This window comes from Ammospiza nelsoni, chromosome 25, assembly GCF_027579445.1.
Source record: "Ammospiza nelsoni isolate bAmmNel1 chromosome 25, bAmmNel1.pri, whole genome shotgun sequence".
Lineage (NCBI taxonomy): Eukaryota > Metazoa > Chordata > Aves > Passeriformes > Passerellidae > Ammospiza > Ammospiza nelsoni.
In genome coordinates, this window is record NC_080657.1 from 1,312,439 (window position 1) to 1,338,177 (window position 25,739).

A 25,739-nucleotide genomic window follows, 5' to 3' on the forward strand; every position below is an offset into this window, starting at 1 on the left:
CATCCCACCCCTGCCAGCCCCAAGGAGCTGCCATCCAACCCCTGCCAGCCCCTGGTGCCCCAGGGCACTGCCATCCCACCCCTGCCACCCTCTGGTGCCCCCCAGCCAGGCCTGGGGGGCAGGGGCACAGCAGCATTAAAACACAGCATGAAAGAGCCCAGGGCAGGGCAGAGCTGGGCTGCCCCTGGTGCCAGCAGCAGCTCTGCTGCTTTCACACTTCCTAAAAGGAGCAAAAACGCAAAGCCCAAGCCCAGGGCCCAGGCAGGGTGGGCCCCACGCTGCACTCTCCAGAGGGCAGTTATTGCTTTGCACAGCCCGGGCAGGAGGGGCAGGGCTGGGGCAGAACTGCTGGGGCTGAGCCCCCCAGGGCAGCCCTCACCTCTCTGGGGCAGGGCAGGGGGAGCAGGGCCAGCCTGGGGAATCTGGGGGTGCTCTAAAAGCCGTGATCAGCCCCGAGAGGGGGCTCAGCCCAGGGAAAGGGGGGGAGGGCAGAGCTGCTCCACAGCCGCTGCCCTGGGCCCTGTGGGAGGGGAGGGTCAGCCAGGAGCCCCCCCAGAGGAGACATTCGGGGCCCCAGCACGATGCCAGCACTCAGAGGGGACAAGCCACAGGTGATTGTACATGGGGTGGCAGGGTGAGCCCCGGGGGCACACGGGGAGGGGCACAGCAGCAGCCAGGCTCAGCTGATGGCTGGGAGCAAAGCTGCTCCTTCCAGCTGCACCAGGAGCCAAAGCCGGGGTGCAGGGACCCCCCCTCCCCGAGGCAGCCCCAGTCCAAAGGGAAGGACGAGTAGCAGCAAGAGAAGACGTTGAAACGGGGCCGGTGGCTCCGTGAGTGTAAACGAAGCTTTGGGGCTCCCAGGGTGCAGAGCTGGGCTGGGAGGGGGGGGGGAGACGCCTCCGGGATGGAGATTGTAAAAGCAACAAGAGGAGGAGGAGCAGGAGGAAGGAGGTGATTATCCCAGGAGGGCAGAGCCGCCCCGATGGCTGAGGGGAGTGTGCGTGTGTGACAGGCGGGGCCGTGCGGGAGCTGCGCTGACCCTGCCCGCGGCCCCGGGCAGCCTTTGGCGGTGCCAGCCCAGGGCAGAGCCCGCCCCGGGGCCTGCAGGCGCCCGCAGGGGAGTCCCGGGTTCCTGAGCCCTCACTGAAAACCCGCGAGTCGCCTGAGGGAGGCCAGGGCAGAGCTCCGAGCCTCGGGGGTACCCAGCCCGCCCCGCTCCTCCCACCGCAGCCGGGCACGTCCCGCCCTAATACTGGTACAAAAACCCCAAACCCAAAACCTCACCCGCGCCGTGCCAGCCCCGCGGGGCGCCGGGCCGACGGTGACCTTCCCCCGTGAGCAGGAGCGAACAGGCCGCTGCCAGGCCCGCCTCAGGCAGCTCCGGTGTGGGCTCCGGGAGCAGCGGGACAGCCGGGCAGCCCCGGCCGGGGGACGCGGTGCAGGGCGCGGGCACGGGGGGTGCGGGAGGTGCGCTGGGGGGGCCATGGCTTCCGTTGGCAGCGGGCGGGGCACGGGGACACCTCGGCACCCTCCCCTGCGACCGTCCCGAGGGGCTCGGCTCAGATCCGGGGCAGCAGCTTCTCGATGAACTCCTTCACCGCCATCATCTCCTGCGGGCGGCGCACGGCCGTCACACCGGGGCTGCCCCAAGGGCGGGCTGGGCCCCGGGAACGGGGAACGGGGCTCCCCAAAGGCTGGGATGCGCCCAGGGAACGGGGCTTGGGGCTCTGCATCTCCCCAAGGCCAGGATAGGGCTCTGTACCCTCCCAGAGCAAGTATATCTCATGTGTTCCCAACCCTGCCTGACCTGCAGTGCTGGGGTTGGTCCCAAAGATCCCAAAGGAAAGGGACCCACAAGGATTCACAGCCCAGCCCTGCCCAGACCCCCCAACAATCCCACCCTGGGCATCCCTGGCAGTGCTATCCAAACACTCCCATTCCCTGGGGAGCCTGGGCAGTGCCAGCACCCTCTGGGGGAAGAACTTTTCCCTGAAATGCACTCCGGCCCTCCCCTGGCACAGCTCCAGGCCATTCCCAGGGGCCCATCACTGATCACCACCCCCAGCACTGACCTGAGGACAGGAACTGTGCATCACTCCAGGGAAGGTTTTGAACTGCACCTTGGTGGGGGTGACCACAGACTTGAGCTTCTCGGCCGTGAGGGCCCCGAAGCGCACGGGGATCATGGGGTCCAGCTCCCCGTGGCACTGCAGGATGGCGATGTCCTTGTTCACGCCGTTGTTCGCTGCCTGCCAAAAGGAGGGAGGGGACACTCGGGTGAGGGGGCACCAACCGTGCTCTGTGTCCCCAACACGAGCCAGCGGAGCCCTCCTGGTGAGGGAGGGGCGTGCCCAGGGCAGGGGTACCTGGGGGAAGGCCTTGTGCAGCGGGAGCCAGCAGCTGAGCGCCACGATGCCGGCCAGCTGGTGCTGGCACGTCAGAGCCGTGTACAGCGACAAGGCACCGCCCTGCAGGGGGAACAGGCACTCACTGGGACCCACTGGGGTGCAGGGACACCCCCAGGGCCAGCTCACACCCTGTGACAGGTGGAGCGGGAACTGGGGACCCTCACCTGTGAGAAGCCCCCCAGGATGATGCGGTTGGGGGGGATCCCGTTCTTCATCTCGTGCTCGATGATTGCTTTAACTGCAAGGAGATGTAGAAATGGGTGAGTGGAAGGGGAAAGGGCTGGAAAGCATCACCCCAAGCTTCAGGGTGCACATCAGGGACAGGGAGGTGCCAGGGGAAAGTTTGCTGGGATCACAGGCCAGCAGAAACAAAGGAGAGGTGGAAGGAAGACTCCTGCTGCAGCCACAGCGAGGGAGAGCCACACAGCAGCTCAGCACCTCCCCTCACAGAGCTCCTTACTGTTTTCTGCAGCTTTCTTGATCCCAGCCTCATCCTCAGGTGCATCTGGAGTCAGTCCCATCAGGTCAAACCTGGGGGAAGCGGCAGGGTCAGCCAAAGCCTCTCCCAGCACCCCGAGTGTGGGGAGGCAGGAGCTGGGGGGCTCTGCCCTTCCCCACAGGGCAGTGGATTTTGTCCCCCATCCCTCTCACTCCACAAAAGGGTCCCACCCAGGCCTGTCCCCCACAGCACTGACCAGGAGGGCATCACCATCTTCATGTTGAGGGTCACCGGGATCCGGGGCCTGTGGAGGAACATTTGGGGTGGTTGAGCTCAAGTCTGAGGGGAGCAGGAAGGCTGAGACCTCTCCCCTCCCTGCTGAGCCCCCTCCTGCCTGAGCAGGGATGCACTGGGAGCTCCAGAGCTCTCCCTGCAGCCACCAGGGATGAACAAGACAGGAAAGAAAAGAGCCTCTGGTGCTGCTCACTGTGTGGGAACACGGAGCAGGAGCTGACCATGGCAGCAGAGCTGGGCAGCCCTGCTGGCCTCAGGCCTTCCCCAGCAGCCCTGGCAGCCTCAGGGACCCCCAAGAAGCCCCCCAAGAACCCCCCAGGGCAGCACTCACGCGTGAGGGCAGATGTACTTCACGTAGGGGAGGCGGATGGAAGACAGAGCATCGGCCCAGCTGTGCCTGGGGAGGGACAGGAGATTAATCTAAGGCTTGTCTGAGCCATTTTCCCAAACCCTGCTGCCCCCCAAACCCTCCCCTGAGCTTCCATCAGCCTGAACCCCCCCGAAACCCTCCCAGAACTGATCCCATCTGGGGGGGAGACCACAAAGCCCCAAAGCTGCAGGCAGGGAGGACAGGGAGGAGGGAATCCCCTGGACAAGGGTGAGCCCTTTGTCACCACCATGGGACCCCGAGGTGGCCTTGCAGAGCAGAGATGCCCTGGTGCAGGCCCAGCCCAGCTGCCAGCCCTGGAAGAGCTGCAGTGCTTATCAGCAGTGCTTATCAGCAATCCCCAAGGCAGCACGAACACGAAATCCACCCGCGGGGGGTGGGGGGCTGCCAGGCTGCCGCGATCATGAATATTTAAGAGCAGCCAGCTCTGGCAGCAGCAATTCCCTGCCATTCCCTGCCAGGCTGGTGGTGCAGGAGGGGCTGCAGACCCCAGCCCAAAGCCCCACACAGATCCTGGAGGTGCCCTGAGGGAAAACAGCAGCAGCAAAAGGGCAGGATCTGCATCTGGCATCCACACATCCCAGGCAGAGCCAGCTCAGGGACACTCACCCCGTGTCTCCAAGGCCATGGAGGAAAATGACCTGTTAAACACAGAAGGAAGGGAATTAGCTGGTGTGAGAGTCACAGAGGGCTGGGCTGGGCTGCAGGGAGGTGGCAAATGGACACTTAGTCACCCACTGGAAGAGGCTGAAATGAGCGTGGAGCAGCGGATGGGTGGGTCAGGGATGTGGAGTCATCCTCTGCCACAGAGCTGCCACGGGCAGGTCCCAACTCCTCTGCACACACAGGGACAGGGAGTGACAGATCATCCCACCAGGATGGCACCAGAGCACAGACCCAGCCTGAACCCCAGAATGGGCTGGAAGGGATCTGAAAGCCCCTCCAGTGCCAACCCTGCCATGGCAGGGACACCTCCACTGTCCCGGGGTACTCCCAGCCCCATCCAACCTGGCCTGGGCACTGCCAGGGGCAGCCCCAGCTGCTCTGGGCACCTGTGCCAGGGCCTGCCCACCCTCCCAGGGAGCAATTCTTCCCCTGTATCACCAAGGCCTCACAAATCCACCTCCCCACGCTTTTCATCTCAGGCTCCAGCAACCCCTAAACCTCGGGGAGCAGAGGGAGGCAGCCTGCAACCCCAGGGAAGGACAGAGTGGGGGGCTCCTTTGGGAGATTTGCTTTTAAAAGCTTAAACCCCAGTGCCTTGACAAGCTGAGCTCCCACCCTGGAGCAGACAGCACAGAGCCAAGGGAGGGGAAGGGAAGGGAAGGGAAGGAAGGGAAGGGAAGGGAAGGGAAGGGAAGGGAAGGGAAGGGAAGGGAAGGGAAGGGAAGGGAAGGGAAGGGAAGGGAAGGGAAGGGAAGGGAAGGGAAGGGAAGGGAAGGGAAGGGAAGGGAAGGGAAGGGAAGGGAAGGGAAGGGAAGGGCAGCCCTTACCGCGGCGGTCTCCCGCTCTGCCCCTGACACGGTGACAGCGTCGGCAAGGAGGGGGACAGACATGTTGTTACCACACATACACCGAGAGGGGTGAGCACTGGCACCTGCGGGCACAGCCTGGGGTGAGGCAGGAAAACAAACAACAAACCTCCCACCCCCTTTGGCAGCTGCTGCGCCCACAGGAGCAGCTGTTTGGAAGAAAATAAAGAGCAGTCTGCTGTGGAACACCCCACGGTGTGGCCTGGCAGTGCTGGAGAGTCAGGAGCAGCCAAGGCTCCACGCGTGGGGTGCTGGAAGTGTTAAAATTAGCCTGGAAATGGAAATTACAGCTCAGAGCCAAAGTTGTTCCTGTGGCTGCACCAGCGTGGGCAGAGGGTGGTCAAAACAGCCCAGCCTCAGCATCCCTTCACCCTTCCCTCATCTCTGCAGGTCAGGCAGCCCAGCCTCAGCATCCCTGCATCCTTCCCTGAGCTGGGCAGGAGCCTGACCCACATCTGCTCCCAGCGGGAAGCAGGAAACCCTCGGCACACAGAACAGGCTCTGCTGCACCCACAAAGGTCCAGCCCTGCTTTATGGGGCTGTTGAGGATGAAGCAGAGCACTGGGAGCTGCTCTGAGCCCCCCCAGTGATGGGAGACAGCCTTGTGGCTGCCCGGGGCAGCAGGCAGGGTCAGCACTGCTGTCCTGTCACGGCCAGATCCCACAGAGCACCCAGCCCTCAGCCACAACAGCCCAGGGTGTTTGCTCCAACACATCACAAATCACAGCTCCCACGGTGCCCTGACCCCACTGGCCAGCAGCACTAATTAGATCAGAGCTTGTTTAGGGCACTGCCTTTATCCCCCAGGAACAGGATCAGCCTCCAGAGCACCATCACAGAACATCCCGAGCTGGAAGGGATCAAGGATCATCCATCCCTCCCCAAACCCTGCACAAACCCCCCAACAACCCATCCTGAGCATCCCTGGGGTGGTGCCCAAACACTCCTGGAATTCTGGCACCCTCTGAGGGAAAACCTTTCCCTGAAATCCAACCTAAACCTGCCCTGGCACAGCTCCAGCCTCTCCCGAGGTCCTGTCCCAGTCCTTTCCTCATCACACTCTGCCCCACCATCCCAGATCACCCCAAAGCTCCCCCAGAGTGCCAGCAGCCAGCCTTACCCAGGAGAAACAGCCTGCTGTGTCTGCCAGCCCGGCCAGGACCTGCCCGACTCGTTCCACCCACTGCTCGTCAGCGGCTTCCCCACTCAAATAAAAACAAAACCACCGGGAACAGAGCAGCTCCCCGGATCTGACACAGCCCCACGGCCCACGTGCACTCCAGGGGCAAAACAAGCGGCCAGGAGAGAAACCACAGCTGCCAAAAACCTGCCAGGGAGATGAGGGACAGCCAGGAATAACAGCACTGTCCCCTGGCAGGGATGGGACACTCTGCTTGCTGGGAAACACGGGATGCTTAGAGATGCCCCAGACATTCCTGCTGGAATTACTGCTGGAAACCCTGAAATTCCGGCCGGGAACCCCAAAAAATTCCTGCTGGGAATCGCCACACATTCCTCCTGAGAACCCCAAACATTTGTCCTGGGAATTGCCACACATTTGTCACGAGAACCCCCAAACATTCCTGCAGGGAACCCCAAACATTCCTCTTAGGAATCCCAAAATTCCTCCTGGGAACCCCAAAAAATTCCTACTGGGACCCCCAAACATTCCTGCTGGGGATCGCCACACATTCCTGCTGGGGATCACCACACATTCCTCATGAGAATCCCCAAACATTCCTGCTGGGAACCCCAAGCATTCCTCTTGGGAATCCCAAACATTTCTCCTGGGAACCCCAAAAACTTCCTACTGGGATCCCCAAACATTCCTCCTGGGAATCCCAAAAAATTCCTCATGGGAATCCCAAAATTCCTGCAGGCAATCCCTGCCTGGGATGCTCCTGCCCCGCTCCTGGAGGGAGCACAATGGGGATGAATCCCCTCAGCCGTGCCCGTGTGGGTGTAATGGCACAAACAGAGCCAGGAGGTGAATCTGGGTCCGATCCCGCCGTGTCGCACCCACCGGTGCCACCGGATGTTAATTAGCGTTAATTACCGTGCCTCAGCCTCTCCCCGGGCCCGCGGGGAGCGGAATCCAGCGGGGGCTGCAGCGATGGAGGCGGGATCCCCGGTGTTCCGCCAGAACCGGAGCTCCCTGCAGGCTGCGAGGCCCCGGGGGCGGAAAGTCGCAGCCCCATTATCTCACCGAGGCCCACCGAGCCAGAACCGCGTCCGCGCACCGCCGTTAATACCCGTTAAAGGCCCCGCCGCCCCCCCCCCATCCCCGCGGCCCTCACGGAATGTCCCCCCCTCGTCCCACAGCAGTGGTACGGCCCCCCCGCCGCGCCGCCGCCCGGCTGCGCACCCCCAGCCCCCCCCCGCAGTGCCCGGTGGTACGTGCCGCCCCCCCCACTCCCCGCACCTCTCCCGGGCCCGGCGCGCGCGCTCCTCGCGGCTCCCCCGACGCGCTCCCACAGGAACTTCCGGCTGCGCGGCGGAAGTGACGCACACACAGCGGGAGCGACCGGGCGGCCATGATGGAAACGGGCACCGGGGCGCGCTCGGAACCGCGGCCGGGCCCTCGGGGATTATCGGTGACACGGCCCGGTCCCGCCCTGCACCCCGCGGACGATGGGTCACGGGGACAGGAGGCCCCCGCCGCTCTCCCCGCCGGTGCCACCCGCGCACACGGGACGGACAGCGCACAGCTCTGCACCGCAGCGTGTTTATTGTCAGTCACGGCCGGTACCGGCCCCGCACACGGCTCGGTGCAGCCTCCAGAGCGGCCCCGCCGCCCCCGGGATGCCTCGCAGCGACCGCGCCGTGTCCGTCCCACAGCCCCGGTGCTCCGGTCGTGCCCCGTTAGGAGATGAAGTGAGTCTGGGGGGTGATCTGTTCCAGCTTGTGGTCGGCCGGGTTCGCCGAGGCTTCGTAGTTGCAGATGGTGACTTCGTGGCGATGAGCCTGGGTGGAGACGGGACGCTTAAAATCCGGGAAAAGCAGAATTCCAGAGGGGAAAAGCAGAATTCCAGAGGGGAAAAGCAGAATTCCAGAGGGGAAAAGCAGAATTCCAGCCCCTCCCACACTCTGGGCTCTCTCTGCTCTCACTCACCTCCGTCCACTCCCCCTTCAGGCCGATATAAAAAATCTTGGTTGTCTCAGCTCCGAAGTTCTTTGGGAAGTGCATGGAGAGGTGGTAAACGTTGGAGAAACGGGCGATTCTGCAGGAAAACACACCCTGAGACCAGAGCTGCTGCTCCTGCACCTGCCCTGAGCCCAGCAAGGGGGGTTCCCTCACACCAGGGTGATCCTGCACCCCAGGAATTCCTGCCCCAGGCTCTGGGCAGGACAAAGCTGGGGGGATAAATCCCCCCGAGGGCAGCTGGGAGGCTCTGCCCTGTGCTGCCCCTGCCCCAGGTGTGGGCAGGGCTCCTGTGGCAGGCAGGAGCAGCCCCCGGGACCCAGGGAACGGCTCCTACTTGGTGGGATATTCCAGCTCTCCCAGGGGATCCCGGCTCAGGCTGAAGGTCTGCTCTGGCTCCTTGGCTGTGTCATCAAAGGACATGTGAGGAATGTTCCTGAACCTGGCAGGACAGGGACACACAGGGAGCAATTAACAGCAGGTCAGCTAATTGGATTCCATCCATTAAGAGAAATGGGTTTATTCGGTGTCCCCTGTGAGGAGGGGAGCTGGTTTTACTCACAGCCTCATCTCAGCCGGGTGCGTCCCGTCGTCCTCGCCCATCACAATGACTCCTTTCAACTTCACACTGCCCGTGAACCTGCCCAGACACACGGCCAGGCTGCTCAGACACACAGAGCTCACCCCTGTGCCCTCCAGGCAGCCCCAGGGAAGGAAGGAGCCCTGGCAGCAGCCAGGGCCGTGCCAGGGGATGGAACTCACGGGATGTTGAAGAGCAGCTCCTCGTCATCGTCGCTTTCCACAAACTGGGGACAGAGAAGAGCAGGTCAGGGGTGTGCAGGGGGTGCTGGGGACAGCTGGAGGGATCACCCCAGAGGGGTTTAGGGGGCCCTGATTCTCTTGCTCAGAGAATCCCAGAATGTTTAGCATTGGAAGGGACTCTGGAGATGTCACCGGGTGACACAGGGACACGTCCAGGTGGGTTGGGGATGTCCCCAGAGGGAGACTCCAGCCCTCCCTGGGGTTCCAGGGCTCTGCCACCCTCGTGGCAAGTTCTTCCTCACGTTGAGGTGGAACTCGTTGTGGTTTATTTTATGGCCATCGCTCCTCGTCCTGTCCCTGAACGGAGTTTGGCACTGTCCTCTGACACCCCTGGGGATATTTTACGGGTTTGTGGGGTCTCCTCTCAGCTTCCCTCCTCCAGACCCCAAACCATCTTTGTGACCCCCTCCGGCAGCTCCTCCCGCCCTGAGCGGCCCAGGCCCGTACACCGCGCTCAGCTGAGCCTCCCTGGGGCCGAGCCGAGGGCAGGATCCCCTCGGTGCCCCGGTGTCCGCCCCGCTCCCCGGGCCCAGCTCCCCGTCCCACCTGCGAGCGGTCCCCGCGCTCCTCCCAGGGCCGGAACACGGTGGCTCCGGAGCCCTCGCGGCGCTCGTTGAGGCACTGCAGGCGCTGCCGGTCGATGCGCAGGTAGAGCCCCCAGGCCGCGCCGCGCTCCGCCGCCTCCTCCCCGCAGCAGCGGCACCGGCCGGGCCCGTGCCCGTGCGCCATGGCCGCGCCGCCACCGCCAGCGCGCATGCGCGGCGCCCAGACACGCCCACAGCGCCTCAGGACACGCCCCTCTGTCATCTAAACCACGCCTATATTGCTCGTAGGCCGCGCCCATCTCCCTGACGTCACCGCACATGTTAATTAGATACGCCGCCGTGTACATAGCCACGCCCATGCAGGCCGGTGATTGGTCCGTTGTGTTGTAGTCACGCCCATATGGGGCGGGGTCTGGCTCTGCACGTGCTGAGCCCGTGATCCGCCCGCTGATACCGGGGAGGGGTCCCGGTGGTCCCGGGGAGGGGTCCCGGTGGCCCCGCCCCGCCCGGGGAATGGCGAAGCTGCTTTCCCAGAAAGGCTCCGGCCCTGTTATCCGCGGGGATCGTTCCAAACAGCGCAGGAACGGGAGCAGCACCCCGCCGGGATACCGGAGCGGAATACCGGAGTGGGATACCAGAGCGGGATACCGGGAGTGGGATACCAGAGTGGGATACCGGAGCATCACCCTCCGAGCAGCCACGGAGTTTCCCCATGGTGTGTGTAACGTTCGTTGTCAGTGTCAGGAAAGAACGAGCAGGCACAGTCCAGTGTTGGGCTTTTATTGAGACATGATTCTCCTCTTTTTTTCATATAACTTATCTAATTAAAATATTCATCTTAGTTACCACAAAAAAAGGAACATAGAAAATTGTATATATATATACACAGTTTGGGACCAAAATACAAATACGAGTCCGAGTCACTGCCCCTCCTCCTCCTCCTCCTCCTCCTGCAGGGATGGGTGGGAGGAAGAGGCAGCTCTGCTCCACCTGCAGCGTGTGGAGGAGCACAGAACACCGCACAGTGTCACAGCCCGAGCACTTGATCCCAGACTTTGCCTCGAGTGTCCCCAGGGAAATATCCCTGCTCTGCTCCCAGCTGAGGGCCGGTGCCAGCCCCTCCCCAGGCTGGATTTAGTGCCCAAGCCAAGGGAAGGGAAGGGTGAGGGGCTGGCATCGAGGGGTTGGCATCGAGGGGTTGGCATCGGCCCTGTGAGAGCAGAGTGACACCAGCGTCACCTCCCTGCAGTGCCACAGACAGAACACAGACACAGCTGGCAAAGCCTGGAGCAAAGGGGGAGCTCTGGGAGGGAAAGGACAGCAGTGCTTGGGCCATACCCACAGCTGAGTGTGAGATCAATGAATTGGCAGTTTAGCAGTGCCCAAATCGCTCTTGGGCATCGCCCAGATCCTTTGCTCAAAGCTCCACCGTGTCCGAACAACACCAGGCTCTGCTTCCCTCCCCTCTGCCCCCACCCCAGCACAGAGGAGAAATGAACAGTAGCACAAGGGTCAGCAGAAGAGAATATATTGTTATCTAATTAAAAATACAGCAAAATTAAATACAGCAAAACCACGGGAGAGTAAGGAGCCGTTATCTTACAGCACAACACACACTGAAATGCTGCACGGGGACATTAAAGCATCTGGGACTGTAACAAACTTACAGCACATGAGAGTCTGAGAACATTTTTTCCAAGAATTCCAAACTAAACAAAGAACAGACCAAATAAACAGGAGACAGGTGTTCAGAATGCTTTTAAAGAAAGACATGTCTTCTAAAGCAGGTGGAAAAAATAAAAAGGAAAGAAACAAACAACCCAACAGAAACCAGAAGCAAAACAGGGATTTTTCTCGAGCCCTCCAGGGAGGACCCTTCACAGCAAGGTTTCCCCCGGTCAGTGCACACAGACATTGGGATTTGGCAGCCATGGAAAGCCAGCTGAGCTTCTCAGGAGCTGCCAACAACAACAGCATCCACCACCAGCATCTCTTCCACCCAGACAGCAAAGTCCTAGGGCAGCAAATATGGCTTGGAACAGGAGAATCCCTCCCCTCCCCGACCCAGAGCCCTCCCAGAGAGGCCTGGGGTCTCCCCAGCCCCATCCTGTGCTTGCAGCACCCCTGGGTTTCCCTTTGGGGCAGCAAAACACGAGGAGAAACCTTCCCCAGGCACAGCCCACAAGCAGAAACCTTCCCAGCAGCACAAAGTGTGCCCAGCCCTGTGAGCCCAGCTGCCATCCCCACACCCCCAGCAGGGCTCTGACCTCTCCAGGAGCTCCAGGGCACCCCCTGGCACCCCCATCCAGCCCCTTCTCCCTCCTGAGCTGCAGCTGCTCACACAGCAGGCACAAGGGAGCCTCTGGAGCTCCTGCTCTGAAGGACACACACGTGTTACAACAGCCACATTCCCTTGCTCACTCCCCTCCAGCCTCATTCAAGTGGTTTCAGGTTCAAAGACCAAAATCCTTGGATTTTTCCAAAGAAGGGACAGAGCAAAACATACAGGGAAAAGACTTAGGGATCTTCCAAACTGGAAATAAATCCTTTGCAATTCCACACAGAAAACAAGACAGAAGAATTCCTTCCTGCTTCCCACTAAAACGATGCCTTCACTGCTATTTAAAACCTGGTTTCCATTGCAAAGTCCCCTATCTCTCTCAAGATAAAAAGTTAAAATCTGACTTGATGCACAGTAAAAGTTCTCCCAAATCCCTGGCAGTTTCATTCCCAGCAGCCAGCAGAAGACAACAGCAGCAGAGGAAACGTCCCCAAAGGCTCTTGGCATCCCTGCAGGACCACAAAAGCACCTGGACAGGATCTACAGCAACAGCACAGAGAGAGTCAGGAGCTCAGATTTTATTGACACACACGAGCAGGGAGCAAAGCCAAAGGCCTGGCAAGTGGCTGGGCCACTGGTCCTGCCTGTCCCAGAGTCTCCAGGTGAGACTTTGGGCCCAGCAGGTGACAGGAAAGGCTCCTGTGACACCCAGTGTCCCCTCAGATGGATTCCAGCTCGAGTCACACCCTGGGACTGGGTTGGGAGGGGAGGGACTACTGGGAGCAACATAAATAATGCAACAGGGTAGAGGGGCAAAATATTAATTAAAACCATTTTATAATTTATTAAGAGGTTAAATAATTGTAAATAAGTCTCTGGATCCTCCATTCTCAGCAGGTGCCAAGATTTCACATTTTCCTGTGTCAGGAGATTCTGTACACCCTTCTTTCGAGGGATGACAAAGCCAGAAACAGAATGTTGGGGACAGGGGGGTAAAAGAGGGGGGGCTTGACACTGAGAAAGGGACCAGAATAAAAGATAAAATACTGTGCCGTCATCTTGTGCAGATCAAAGCTTCTCCCAGCAGCTGCAGCCTCCAAAGAGTTCAAAGATAAGGAAGGGCTGTTTGGGTGCCTTCTCCCCCTCCAGTGCCACTCCTCCCCAAGAGAGAAAGGCCCAGCTCAGCACTGCAAACTTATCTCCGAGAGAACCTGTTCTTGAAAGCTTTGATAGTCTTTGCCATCATTGGTGCAATTTCTGCAAAAGAGAAAGAAAAACACACCACCACTGAATCAAACGAAAAAGCCCCCACATGAAAGGAAAAGTGATGGAAGAAGAGCTGAGAGCAGTTGGAAGCTGCAGCCCTGGCAGACAGGAGGGTTTGAGCGGGGCCCATCAGAGTTTTTAGGTCACAGACTGAGGAGAAGGTGCTGCTTTCTGCAGTGCACCAACACTGATCCCTGGTTAAACCTTCCAGACAGAGCTGCACTCCAATTCCAGACAGCTGGACGGACACAGGGCAGCAGGAGGACAGACAGAGGTTCTGCCTCACTGGTACCATCAGGACAGGCTGATCCAGTCAGCTCTGAGTGGGTGAATCAAATATTTCCCTTTGCTGTTGTTCATGCAACAAGTTTGAACAGAGAAAGAGAGAGGAGAGACACCGACACCAACCCTCCTGCACAGCAGGAATCCTCCCCCAGCAGAAGCAGCTGTTCCTAAGCTCTGAGAGGCCACAGGGGTGTGCTGCAGGCTGTACTTACTCTTCACAGGGGGTTTCCTGGGGTCGTAGGAGGAGAAGGTGCTACCTGAAGACGGGGCCGAGTGGGCGCTGCTGGTGCTGGGCCCATCGTAGGACTGCTCGTCACTGGCCCGAGCGTGGCTTTTGCTGGGTGGGTACAGGACTGGTTTTATTCTGCAACAGACACAGCACAGGCATTGCCGTAAAGGATTCACTTTGAGTTGATTCTACAGGTACAGGGCAGGTTTGTAACAGCAGCAGGGCTGATACAAGGTGGAACCAGCAGGATCTCAGCACTTCCCAAGCAATTACAGTTACAAGTTTCCCTGCAAAAGGAGCTCCCAGACACACAGTATCCTCTCCAGAGCTTCAGGGGGCCCTGAGCAGCGAGTGCTACAGAGAAACACTCACTTGGTCTTCTCTGGCACGAGAGGGCCTCCAGTTCCAAACTTCTCCTGCCTCCTCCGAACGTCCCGAGGGGGCTTGGCTGCAGAGTTCACAAATGCCATCTTGGCCACTCTCCCTGCAGGAGTCAGAGGGAAACATCTCTTACATCCAGCTGGCTATAAAGGAGGCTCCTCACTGCTTGTCTTACTATTGAGACTTCATCCACCTCTCCCCAGTCAATCCATTCCAAAGAAACAGTGACAATCTCCTTCCTAAGGTCTGAACCTCTCAGAGTGAGAAATCAAACTGATCAGCTCAGCAGTTCTCATTATGTTCACCCAAAAACCAGAAATGTTTCCCCCCACCCTGCCAGCATGGAGAAGCCACATGGAAGAGGAGCCTGCTCATCATTGCTGTAAAATATTGAGCTGCATCAACACCATCACGGATGAAATCAAGACACCGCTAAACCACGAAGCAAGGGAGCACACAGAGCTAAGCATGGTTAAACCTTCCAGGGAGAACACACAGAGCTAAGCCTGGTTGAACCTTCCAGAGAGAACTGGACTGGTGTTAAGCCAGCTGGGCTCCCCCAGCCCCACCTTTGGGTTGTTGGTGTGGGCAGAGCCGATGTTGCGTGCCAGCATGAGCAGGCGCTGCTCGCGCGCATCGTGCAGCCGCAGGTATGTTCACCCAAAAATCATTATGTTCACCCAAAAACCAGAAATGTTTCTTTCCCTCCACCCTGGTTCTTTTCCATGCCAGCAAGGAGAAGCCACATGGAACAGGAACCTGCTCATCCCTGCTGTAAAATATTGAGCTGCATCCACACCGTCACGGATGATATCGAGACACTGCCAAACCACAAAGCAAGGGAGCACACAGAGCTAAGCCTGGCTAAACCTTCCAGAGAGAACTGGACTGATTTAACCCAGCTGGGCTCCCCCAGCCCCACCTTTGGGTTTGTTGGCGTGGGCAGAGCCGATGTTGCGTGCCAGCATGAGCAGGCGCTGCTCGCGCGCGTCGTGCAGCCGCAGGTACATCTCCCGCCACGACTCGAACTCCTCGGGCTTCTCGTTCTTGAAGTCTCGCAGGCAGTGGTTGTGCCACAGCTGATCTGTGTCCTCCACCAGCACCTGGAGCAAATACAGAGCTGGGATCCCTCCTGACTCGTCCTTTCCCTCAGCACCAGCTCAGTGCTGGTGGAATTCCAGAAGGGGCCATGTGCTGCAAGGCAGGAATTGTGTTTTCTGACAAAACTATCTTTGGTCTCCTTAAAAAGGAAAAAGCTCAGAAGTTTCTCTCTTTGATTAGGTAAAAAGACACCTCATAGGACCTGGGGAACTTCACCTCAAACTTAAGGATAGCCAATTGGACAGGAGCCAAAAAGTCCTGCCTAAGCCATTTACTAGAAAAAGAAGAGAACAAAGAAACTAATTGCTTTTGTGAGGTGTTTTACCAGGAGCAAGAACCTCTTGCACCTGGCTCGGTTTTTCTCTGTAAAGAGTTTTGTTATTTTGCCTTTTATTAAAGCTTTTATTAAAGCTTTTCTGTTTCCAACACTACCACAGGAAGCCATCCTGTTGATTTTATGCCTTATAAGGTAGCTGAGCTATCTTAGGTGCAATATAAATCTCCAACAGGTTATGAGACCTAGCTCAAGGAAACCCATACATGACTGCAATGCCAGGAACTCAGGACTAGCAATGAAAAGAGCAATGAAAAGCTCTCAGAGGTGAGGACAGCCCTGCACACCACATCCCTTGTCCCAGCCAAGGCACTCACATGGTTACATTCCTCGATGCGATACAGCTGCTCCGGGGTGCACCTCTCCAACACTGGCTCCAGCACTGAGAAAGGGACACCACCCACTTCATAGATTGCTAGAGAGAAGCAAGAAGCACAGGGTATTAATTATCCTGCTCCTTCCTTGCCAGGGAAAGGGCTTGACACCTTGAAACACAGTGAAAAAAACTGCAATGTTGCACAACACCATTCAGGATGAGGGGAGGAGAAAGGAACCTCAGGCACTAACATCTCCAAGTTGAGAAATATTTGTGCAAGCTCCATTTCCCATAATTTCCAGTGCTTTAGCACTGCTTGAAAGCATTCTAGGTGCTGATCCCTGCAGCCCCTGGGCTTCCAGTAGGATTTATCCCATATTTATAACAGGGGGAACTGCTGGGTTCTGTACCAAGTTGCCAAAATGTCAGTGCACAGTGACTCAAGAGACAAGGACAGGTACTCACAGTCGATGTTGTTGCTGAGGACCCTGATACACTGCTGGTACAGGGACATCATCTTTGGGAGGTAGGCAGTTTTGGAGCCAGAGTACACCTGCATTTTGGAATTTAACCGGCGGCCTGTGAAACCAGCTTCGCTCTCCTCCACCGGCGAGGACACAGCTGTGGAGGGAAACCATTGCAGTGAGGAGGGGACAGAGAAAAGGAAGAGCCTGTCCTGATAAATGGAACAGGAACCACAAATTGGAGTCACCCAGAAGTGACCTAAAGGGCAAAGTCTTCTTCAAGAGGCTGCAGAGCAAGTTGAGGAAGGGCAAACCCAAAGCCTGAGCCCCAAAGAAGCGTCAATGAAGGATTTTTCTATTTTCTGATGGATTACATGGGAAACAGCTGCTTTTTTATCTGAAACCTCTGCCCTTGGCAGACCCCAAAGAAAAGACCTGAACCCACCCCTGCTCTCTGCCACAGTCTGGCTCATTCCAAACCCCTTTTCCTGCCCAACATACCTTTCCTTTTTGTCTGGGAGCAGGTGATGGACTCGATGGAGGGAAGAGGACGATAATTGGCCTGGATGGGGGGCAGGGGGATGTCTGGTAACGTCGGGACCACATCTAAAATTATCTGGAAGGAGAGGATGGACATGGAATAAAGACAGGAATACAGCAGAATGTGACATTCCACCAGGGTGCAAACAGCACTGAACTGTGGGGTTTTTTGCACATTTTAAGTAAACCATTCAATGCTGCTCAGTTTGTACCAGGGAACAACCTCAGGGGTGCTGCCAATAGGAAGAAACTGAAATTTGGGATCTGAATCATTCAGCACCTCCCAGAAAGAGCCATTAATGTTTTTAACATATTCAGGACAAGCAAAAGCATTTCCTTGATCTCAAACACTCATTTACCAGTTCTGCCTCTTCTCCTCTTTCTGAGAAAAACTTTGCACTGGTGGAGGAGAAGGGAATCTCAGAAACTGAGGGAAACTGAAAACTTTTATGAAGCACTTAGTAGAATGAGTGGCAAAGCAGGATTTGTAAGTTAAACCTTATAAAAAACACTTAGTGAAGAGCCAAGTGTTTCAAAGTTGAGTAAAAAGATGAAACAGTAAAGATTTTACATATTAGTTCCTATTTATACACCAAACCCTGGCACCCATGTGACAAAGGTTCTGCACAGAAATATTGCTCATCTTCCAGGCTTTCACAAAAGAAGGTTTGTCTTCTGGAATGAGCTGCCTTGTACCACCAGTTCTCCCATTTCTGGGCACTAAAAAAGGTCCAATTTAGAAAAGCATAAATACTTGAGAGGGGAGACATGGGAACCTCTTTAGCAGGACATGCAGTGCAAACTGGGCTGGATTCTAAGCTCACACCCACAGATACTCTGCTTTCTTACCAAACCTTACCCTCTTTGGTTTAGGAGGCTCTGGGGATTTCTTCTCTGCCTTTTTCTCACTTGTTCTCTTGTGGCTGGGACTTTTCTGACTGGAGCTGGAGCTATTGGTAGTGGCTTTGGATCCGTTCTGTTTGCTGTGCCCTCTGTCTTTGTCCCCAGCTGACCCAGCTGAGGGTTTCACCACTTTCTTTTTCTTTTTCTGGGGCTGGTCATAGCTGAGATATGACTCAAAGGACATTGTAGGTTGTTCAAACTCATCCTCTGCTTCCCCCTCCCCAGAATTTGAGGAAAACCCCACTGATTTTTTGTCCACATCGGAGATTTTGCGCTTCCCCTCCGAAGGCTTTAAGCTCCCAGAACCCCCCTTTTCCTTGATCCTATTGCCTGAGTCACTCTCAGCTTTCCTTTTCTCTGAGTTAGAGCTCTCCAGACTCTGCTTGGACTTTTCCAATTTGCTCTTCTCAGAGTCCCGATGCTTTTGCTTCTTGACATGGTTCTCCAAAGATTCCTCCGAGTGCGGCTTCTCCTTCCTGGAGGCGCCGCTTTCCCGATTCTTCTCCTTTTTGCCGCCCTCTGACGTCCTCTGCTTCTCCTTGCTGCCTGCTGCCACGGGGGATTCTCGGAGCTGCTCCTTAAAGGAAGCCTTGTGCAACCTCTCAGGGCTGAAGGCAGAGCTCCTGTCATCCCCTCTGCCATCGAGTCGCTGTTTCTTGTGCGAGGATTTGTGCTCTTTGCTCCGACTCGCGTTCCCTTTGTCGCAGACGTCGCCGCGCTCCCGGCCTGCCCCCAGCTTCTCCTGGAAGCTGTGCCCTTTATTGGCTTTCCTAGGGAATAGTGCTGGTTCTTCCTGCTCCTCAGAGGCATAAGGGTCTGTGTCCATATCCTGAGGGCTCTCACTGGGCTCAGGTGACACAGCTTGCCCACAGTCCGAGTACTCCTGGTCTGAAGAGAGCACCGGGGAGGATCTGCCCCAACCCTTCCCCTGGTGGCTGCTATAGCTGTAAGTCTCATAGGCTCTCTCAGGCCTAGGATACCTTTTGGACTTCTTTTCCCTATGATCTGGGCTATAGGACTGGCTGCAAGAAGGCTGGAAGGGTTCTGAGTATTCCTGATCAGCCTCCTCATCCTCTCTGAGAGAGGATTCCTGATGCCTTTTGCTCGAGCTGCTCCTCTCGTAGTCACGGTCTTCGGAGTCCAGGTTATTTCTGAAAGGAGAAGGAACCAAAAAGAGTGAGATTAATACTGCCCAACATGAATGAAAAGATCCATTCCCCGGACTGGAACACCCCTCATGGAAGACCAAAGTAGTATTTGGTAGCTTTGTGGCAAAAATCCCACTAAATCTCTAAGGAACAGCAACAATCAGGCATTTAAAAATTGCATTTCTAGTGCAAGAATTGCATTTTTGTTAGAACTAGAGACAGAACCTTGTCTGTGCCTACACACTCCTGGCTGTGTGATGCTGTGGGAAATGTCCCCCAGTTCCACACGTGGGAATACCACTCCTTTAAATTCCCATTAATAACTGGACTTTATCACTCAAATCTGTTTGATCTCTGCTGGGTTCAACACAGCTTTGTTACTGCCACATGCCTGCTAGCAGTAACTTCCAGTTTCCATAGGATTCTGGCTCATGAAAGCATTCTTTCAATTTACTTGGGCCTAGAACTTCCTGCCTTCAGAATCACAAAATGGGAAGCAAGCAAATTTCATCTTTTGCTTTATTAAGGGCACTTTTTTGGCATCTCCTATTAATCTCTTCATCAAACTGCAAATTCCTGAAAGTTGGCCCCAACTTCCACATGAAACTGCAGCTGTCATCATCCCAACACTCCAGAGCCAGCAAGGGCAGGAAGTTTCTGCCAAAACAAGGCAAAACCCCCAGGCAGAGTTCACATATTGGTTTTACAAGTTTTTCCAGAGCCTTGGCCAGAAAGGTTTGAAGTATCCACTGAGAAAACACTCCCAAAGCTCACTCACCGCTCTGCCTCCTGCGCCACCGGCACCAGCTTCTTCCACCTGGCCACCAGGTCCTTGGCAAAGTCTCCCACCAGCTCATGTTTCCTCAGGCTGTTCACAGTCTTCCCAACTCCTGTCTCCTTCAGGAGAGAGCCAGGAATCCATCTTAGCAAAACAGGAATTCTCACCCCTGTTAAACTCCCTGAAGAGTCAGAGAAACCAACACACTCCCTACTGCTGCAAGGGAGAAAGTTCCTTGATCTAACAGCAAAGATATCGTTTTATTATGTCTTCAGCTGCTTTATATCACTCACTACTGTAAATCAAAGGTTAATTCTACCTTAGACAAACGCTAATTATTTGTATTATTAACCCAAGTCAGTATTTACCATGAGAGCTGGCAAGTTTGAAGACAGAAGGTATTAAAACCTGTAAGGATTAGCACTTCCTCATTTCCTGCTGGTTTGTTATTGCTGGGATCTGCTCCAACTCCCTTATCCCAGCCAGGTGTTAATCTTTTGGGAGAACTGAACATGACAAACTGTCCTGCATGGCTTCCTACCTGCCCTGGCATGCTCCCTCCCCGTGCCTGGCACTTGCAGAACCTTATCACAATCACTCCTGTGTCACTGGGCTGGAGCAGGTGGTGAGACAACACACCCTGTTCCAGGGAAAGCAGATTGCATGGAGAACAGCCCTCCCTGGCTCCACAGACACGAGGGAAAGCCCCAGAGATTTCACAGCTCTTACCACGAGAATGTCAACTGTGATGGGTAACTCTGACAGCCTCTTCAGACTCTTCAGCAGCTGTGGAGACAAGAGGAGAAGGGTTCAGAGCTGTCACACAGAACCACAGACTGGGATTGGGGAGGAAGGAAATGCTGCACTGCCTGAGAGCTTGTTAGGAAGATCCAAGTGGCTGACAGCTGCTGTCTGGCTCCAAAAAGCTCCTGAGAAGCTGAACACGAGGGCCAACTGCAAAAAAATCTCATCTCTGCCCACAGGAACCCACCAGAAAGTCTCGTAACACCCAAATATTAATGTTTGCAGCTTCAGTCTGGTTTAAAGCACTGGGAACACAAACACACAGCAAGGGAAGAAAGCACTTGGAAGCCTCTCAGAAGGTGGTGTTGGAATCACAGCCCTTGGCAATAAAAAAGGGAAGGAAGATTTCTAGATGCTCTTAAAGACCTAAGAGGGGAACCTGTGTCTCCACTGCAGACAGGCTCTCTTCAATCAGGTGCTAAAACAGCAAGTTCCCTCCCTCTTGCTCCACTCTTTTCACCAAACACCAGAGAAGTGTTTTTTTCCTCCACACACCCCAAGCAAGGTTCTGCCAGCATCTTCAGCTGCTCCACGGGACAGGGTGGGACAAGGAGCCCTCTCCAAGGAGGAGCTGGAGGAGGTTGGCAAGAAGAAACAGCCTCAAGCTGAACCAGGGGAGGTTCAGGTTGGACACCAAGAGAAATTTCTTCAGGAAAGGGTGGCCAGGCATGGAATGGACTGCCCAGGGAGGTGGTGGAGTCACCATGCCTGGGAGGTGTTGAAGGACTGACCAGACAGGGCTCTGGGCTGGGGATCAGTCACAGGTTGGACCAAATGATCCTGGAGGATCCAACCCCAATGATTGTGGGATTCTGAGTGCAGGGGATGTTCCTGTACCTCTGCCAGCCAGGTGCTTGGGGACATGGCCTCCCCACGATGGCTGTTGGCTCTGGAGCTCCAGTACATGGTAGAACACATCTGACAGCACTGTTGCCCCTCACATCATTTCCCACAGCTCAGCTATAGCCACAGTCCAGCCTCATCAGCATTCCCATTATTATAGCCCCTATGGAGCCCAGGCTGTGCTCAGCACTCCTATGCTATATGCCATACAAAGGGCTGCCCCTGATCCACAAGATCTTCTCTTTGAAGCACTGTGCTCGTGCTCAGATCAGCAGTGTCAGCCTGAGCTGACACCCAGGCATCCCCACAGCCACCCTGCAAGGACCAGGCAGGTTTGCAGGTCTCTCTGGAGGGAAAGGAGTTCCCTGAACCTGTTTGAGGAGGGTTCTGCTTTCTGAGAGGAAACACTCCTCGACACCCAGAGAAGGGTTCCGCTGACATGAGCAAAACCACAACTTCTGCTCACTAGAAACCACCCCTTTCTATTTAGGACCTAATAACTGTGACACAAGGTTTCGGTTTTCTTGGTTTAGAAGAGTGAAACACTGATACCAAGGGTGGCTGCTGTTGCCTTGCCAGCACAGCTGCTCAACAAGTGCTGGCAACTGAAGGCACCAAAGCAAAGGCAGCAGAGACAGAGCCCAACTCTGCTGCCTCTCCTCACAGTTCAGGGCTCAGGATCCCTCTGGGAAGGCCAAAATCCTTCTGGGATTGGTAATAAAGAGTTTGGATTTGTGTGAACAAAGGGGGCAGGAAGGGAAAGAAGGATGGATTTTTGTACTAGATAGAAAAAGACTACAGGAAAATATTAAAGCAACAGCATCTCTGTGAGTAATTAAATTCATAGAAAGGTTTCTTCAGAGCTTACAAAACCCACTGTGAGAGTCAGAACCAAAGGAGGGCTCGTTCTGGTGTCCCTAAATATTTTCTAGCTACACCCCACTGCAGCATCTCCCACAGTTCTGTTTGCTCTTTAGTTATTTGCTGCCTTCAGGGCTGAGTTCCAGGAAGAGAAGTGCTGCTCTCAATGGCAATGCTGTTCTCAGTGTGGCTGGAGACCAGGGGAGCCACACACTTGATCCAGAACACATCTCATGAGGAGCTGAGATATTCCACAGCCACTGCAGTCGGTTCCTCCATGGTCCTTGTGCTTGAGATGCACCAAGTGAGACAACTTTGATGCAGTCAGGCTTAAAAACTCGTACTAAACTTTATTTCCTTTGGAAACAAGCTGATGGAGTTCATCCCACTGAGGCTTACAGGGACATCAGAAGGAATTTTGGGCAACAGGAGGAAATTCTTCACAGAAAGGTGGTCAGGCATTGGAGGGAGGTGGTGGAGTCTTCATCCCTGGAGGTGTTCAAGAAACAACTCAATGTGGAACTCAGTTGATATGGAAAGGTTGAATCAAAGGTCGGACTCGATCCTGGAGGTCTTCTCCAACCTGTAACAATCCTGGGATTCTAAATCTGGCAGCTCATCTTGGAAATAGCCAAGATCACACAAATCCTGCGAGGAAAAGGCGACCAGGTGGGAGACAGAGAACACCAGGCTTGAGTCTGGTGAGACACACAGGGCAAAACTCTTCTAAAACACCCCAGAACAGGGCAGGGCTTCAGTCAATCAAGACACAACCCACAAAACTGAGCTCCAGCTCCAATCAAGTCCTGCTGAACATGGGTGGATCGTTTTCTTTCCCTGAAAGAAGGCAGCCAGACCGTTACCACACTACAAACACACACTAATATCAAACTGCTCCAGCACAGCCTGGCCTCCATGAAGATGCTCTTGCTCATGTTTTCCTTCTCCTCTTTCTTCCCATAGCCCTGGAGCAGAACTTGTACCTCCTCTGCTGGAAAAAAAGGACATTTTCCAAACCATGACAGCACTGTCCAAGATTTCACTCGCGCTGTTCCTTGCCAGCAGCCCAATTTTTACCCCAAACCAGGAATAACAACACTTTACACCTTTCAGCAAGGCATACTGGGCAAATATTATTCTTGCACATTCCTGATAAAATATTTTTAAGGGACCAGGCAAGAAGAGTGAGGACTGGAAATGGTGTAAGGGTGGGCAGCACCCAGGGATGCTGTGGGTTTGTCCTGCTGATGGGGTAAAATTTCTTCAAAGGAAGATCCTGACAAGATCCATCAAGACAATGCAATGGCAACTAAATTCAGGCTTTAAACCACTAACATTTCCGAGGATATGGTTGGAAAAGTATCAGAAGTAAAGAATATAGGTCACAGGGCCTTTCTGCTGGGGAAGAAAAGAGCTTTTCAAGTCATTACCCTGCTTTACCTCCTCTGCCTGCCCTTGCAAAACCGCCCAGGATCAACAGAGCAAGAAACGACTTCACACCACGAGGTCACTGCAGAAAGAGCCGGGCTGTGCAAACACTGCCCGGGGCTTGCAGTGCTCCAGAAACACTCTTGCCCGAGCTCACACGAGGGGCTGGGAACAGCAGAGCTAATTCTCTGTGCACAGAGCGCTGAAACAATATTACAAGTCTTGCCCACGATCTCAGGAAGCTCAGACCCCCTGGATCTGCCTCCTTGGCAGTCCCTCGGCTCCATTTGGGGCTCCACCAGTTCAACCCTGCTCTGAGAGGGTGAGGAGAGTAACCAGATCCCATTGCATCACCCCCAGCCAGGCCGGAGCTCCTGCAGGGGCTCCCATTTCAAAGGGTCAGCACTCCAGCATCCTCTCCTCCTCCTCCTGGGTGGTGGGAGATCTCGGGCAGCGAGTTCTGCAGGTGTTGGTTTCGGTGAAACAGAGCCAGCCCAGCACGGAGCAGCTGCACAGCCCTGCCTGCCTCCTCCTTCACCTGAATTACACAAAACGCGAACCCAGCACGTGTGAATACTCCCAGCAGATGCTCCCCCTTTCAAACAGGAGAACGGAGTAACAGCACGCCCGAGTTCCACCAGAATTCCAAATCTCACTAGAAAAAACAGCTCTGGTGCAGGACGGCCGCTGTCACCAGAATGTCACCGAGCACAGCGAGCCCGGGGCAGGTCGGGGCAGCACCGCAGCAGAACATTTTGGCAGCGGGGACATTCCCTGGTGGAGAGGGGCGAGAGGAGGCAGGCGAGTCCCCCCAAGGCCAGGGGGGACTGGAGGGGACACGAGGGGAGCCCCGGCCCCCAGCGGGGCCTCCCTGCGTGGGCTCACGGGCGCCGCGGCTCCGCCACCCAACACGTCACCGGGACACGGCTCTCCCGGAGAGCTCTCCCTCCGCTGCCCGAATGCCCAGCCCGGCCCGGTACTGCCAGGGGAGACCCCAAAAGGGACACCCCAAAAGGGACACCCCTAAAGGAAGACCCCAAAAGGGACCCCAGCCTGCCACTGCCAGGGGACACCCCAAAAGGGATCCCTGCCTGACACTGCCAAGGGAGACCCTAAAAGGGACGCCCCAAAAGGGATCCTTGCTCGTCACTGCCAAGGGACAACCCCAAAAGGGAGACCCTAAAAGGGGCCCCTGCTCGTCATTGCCAAGGGAGACCCCAAAAGGGAGACCCCAAAACGGACCCCAGCCAGCCAAAGGAGACCCCAAAGGGACCCCTGCCTGCCACTGCCACGGGACACCCCAAAAGTGATCCCTGCCTGCCACTGTCGCGGGAGGATCTGCCACGGGACCCCTGCCACCACCCCAAGGCTGTCTCGGGGGGACCCTAAAAAGAGACGCCCGCCCACCACTGCCACGGGGACACCCCACAGACGACACCGGCCCGCCGCAACGGGACACCCAGGGCCCGCGAGCCGGGGACGAGCCCCGGGCAGCCCGCGCGTCCCAGCCCACGCAACGCGGCCCCGGCCGGGCACGGAGCTGCCCGCGGGGGAAGCCCCGGCGGAGGGAGGCCCCGACCGCGCACTCCCGACCCCCGTCCCCACCGCTGGCACCCCGGCGGGCCGAGGCAGCCCCCATCACCTTCTTGGGCTCGGCGCTGCCCGCCAGCCGCGCCTGGAGCCGGCCCACAACTTCCAGCACCGACTCCGCCATTTTTACTGCTGGAGAGCCGGCGGCGGCGGAAGCGGCTTCAGCGGCCGCCGGGCCCACGGCGCTGCCCCGCCGCCACCGCCATCTTGGCTGCGGGCAGGAAGCGGAAGCGGCGCCGCGCGGCCTCGGCCATGGCGGGTGAGGGCAGAGGGCGGCGGGCGCCATGTTGGGGGCTGGCAGCGGCGCCATCTTGAGTGCTGGCAGCGCCGCCCTGAGGGGAGCGCGGCCCCGCGGCTGTGCCGGCCCTGCCACAATCCCGGAGGAGCTGCGGTTCTGGAGATCGTCCGGTTCAACACCTGCCCAGGCAGGGTCAGCAGGTGGCACAGGGACACGTCCAGGTGGGTTTGGGATGTCCCCACAGAGGGAGACTCCAGCCCTCCCTGGGCGGCTGTTCCAGGGCTCTGCCACCCTCATGGAAAGTTCTTCCTCACGTTGAGGCAGAACTCGTTGCGTTTTATTTAATGGCCCTTGCTCCTCGTCCTGTCCCTGAACAGAG

General features: G+C 56.6%; 3 protein-coding genes across 6 annotated transcripts; all 3 read right to left on the minus strand.

The window, feature by feature from the left end:
• Positions 1–121: 121 nt before the first annotated feature.
• Positions 122–7,619, minus strand: LYPLA2 (lysophospholipase 2). Of its 3 annotated transcripts, XM_059488537.1 has the most exons (11): positions 7,118–7,170; positions 5,023–5,126; positions 4,268–4,365; positions 4,139–4,170; positions 3,473–3,538; positions 3,104–3,151; positions 2,869–2,939; positions 2,573–2,646; positions 2,367–2,468; positions 2,073–2,249; positions 122–1,610 (listed from the first exon to the last, which is right to left on the minus strand). In XM_059488537.1, exons 6-11 carry the CDS (start codon positions 3,124–3,126, stop codon positions 1,560–1,562), a joined length of 498 nt encoding a protein of 165 aa, XP_059344520.1. In that variant the 5' UTR covers positions 3,127–3,151; positions 3,473–3,538; positions 4,139–4,170; positions 4,268–4,365; positions 5,023–5,126; positions 7,118–7,170; the 3' UTR covers positions 122–1,559. The 3 variants fall into 3 exon arrangements, with proteins under 3 accessions (XP_059344520.1, XP_059344518.1, XP_059344519.1); XM_059488535.1 differs by lacking the exons at positions 4,268–4,365; positions 7,118–7,170 and adding an exon at positions 7,484–7,619; XM_059488536.1 differs by lacking the exon at positions 4,268–4,365 and having other exon boundaries at positions 7,118–7,192.
• A 153-nt stretch (positions 7,620–7,772) lies between these two features.
• Positions 7,773–9,766, minus strand: PITHD1 (PITH domain containing 1). The gene is made up of 6 exons (XM_059488538.1): positions 9,572–9,766; positions 8,966–9,009; positions 8,766–8,843; positions 8,541–8,645; positions 8,174–8,282; positions 7,773–8,025 (listed from the first exon to the last, which is right to left on the minus strand). The coding sequence occupies exons 1-6, from the start codon at positions 9,752–9,754 to the stop codon at positions 7,924–7,926; spliced, it is 621 nt and encodes a 206-aa protein (XP_059344521.1). The 5' UTR covers positions 9,755–9,766; the 3' UTR covers positions 7,773–7,923.
• A 574-nt stretch (positions 9,767–10,340) lies between these two features.
• On the minus strand, positions 10,341–25,328 carry ELOA (elongin A). 2 transcript variants are annotated; one of them, XM_059488529.1, is made up of 11 exons: positions 25,175–25,328; positions 20,326–20,382; positions 19,597–19,715; positions 17,627–18,821; positions 16,729–16,843; positions 16,229–16,384; positions 15,765–15,862; positions 14,935–15,115; positions 14,004–14,115; positions 13,615–13,766; positions 10,341–13,108 (listed from the first exon to the last, which is right to left on the minus strand). In XM_059488529.1, exons 1-11 carry the CDS (start codon positions 25,244–25,246, stop codon positions 13,047–13,049), a joined length of 2,319 nt encoding a protein of 772 aa, XP_059344512.1. In that variant the 5' UTR covers positions 25,247–25,328; the 3' UTR covers positions 10,341–13,046. The 2 variants fall into 2 exon arrangements, with proteins under 2 accessions (XP_059344512.1, XP_059344513.1); XM_059488530.1 differs by having other exon boundaries at positions 19,597–19,712; positions 25,175–25,321.
• Positions 25,329–25,739: the final 411 nt, after the last annotated feature.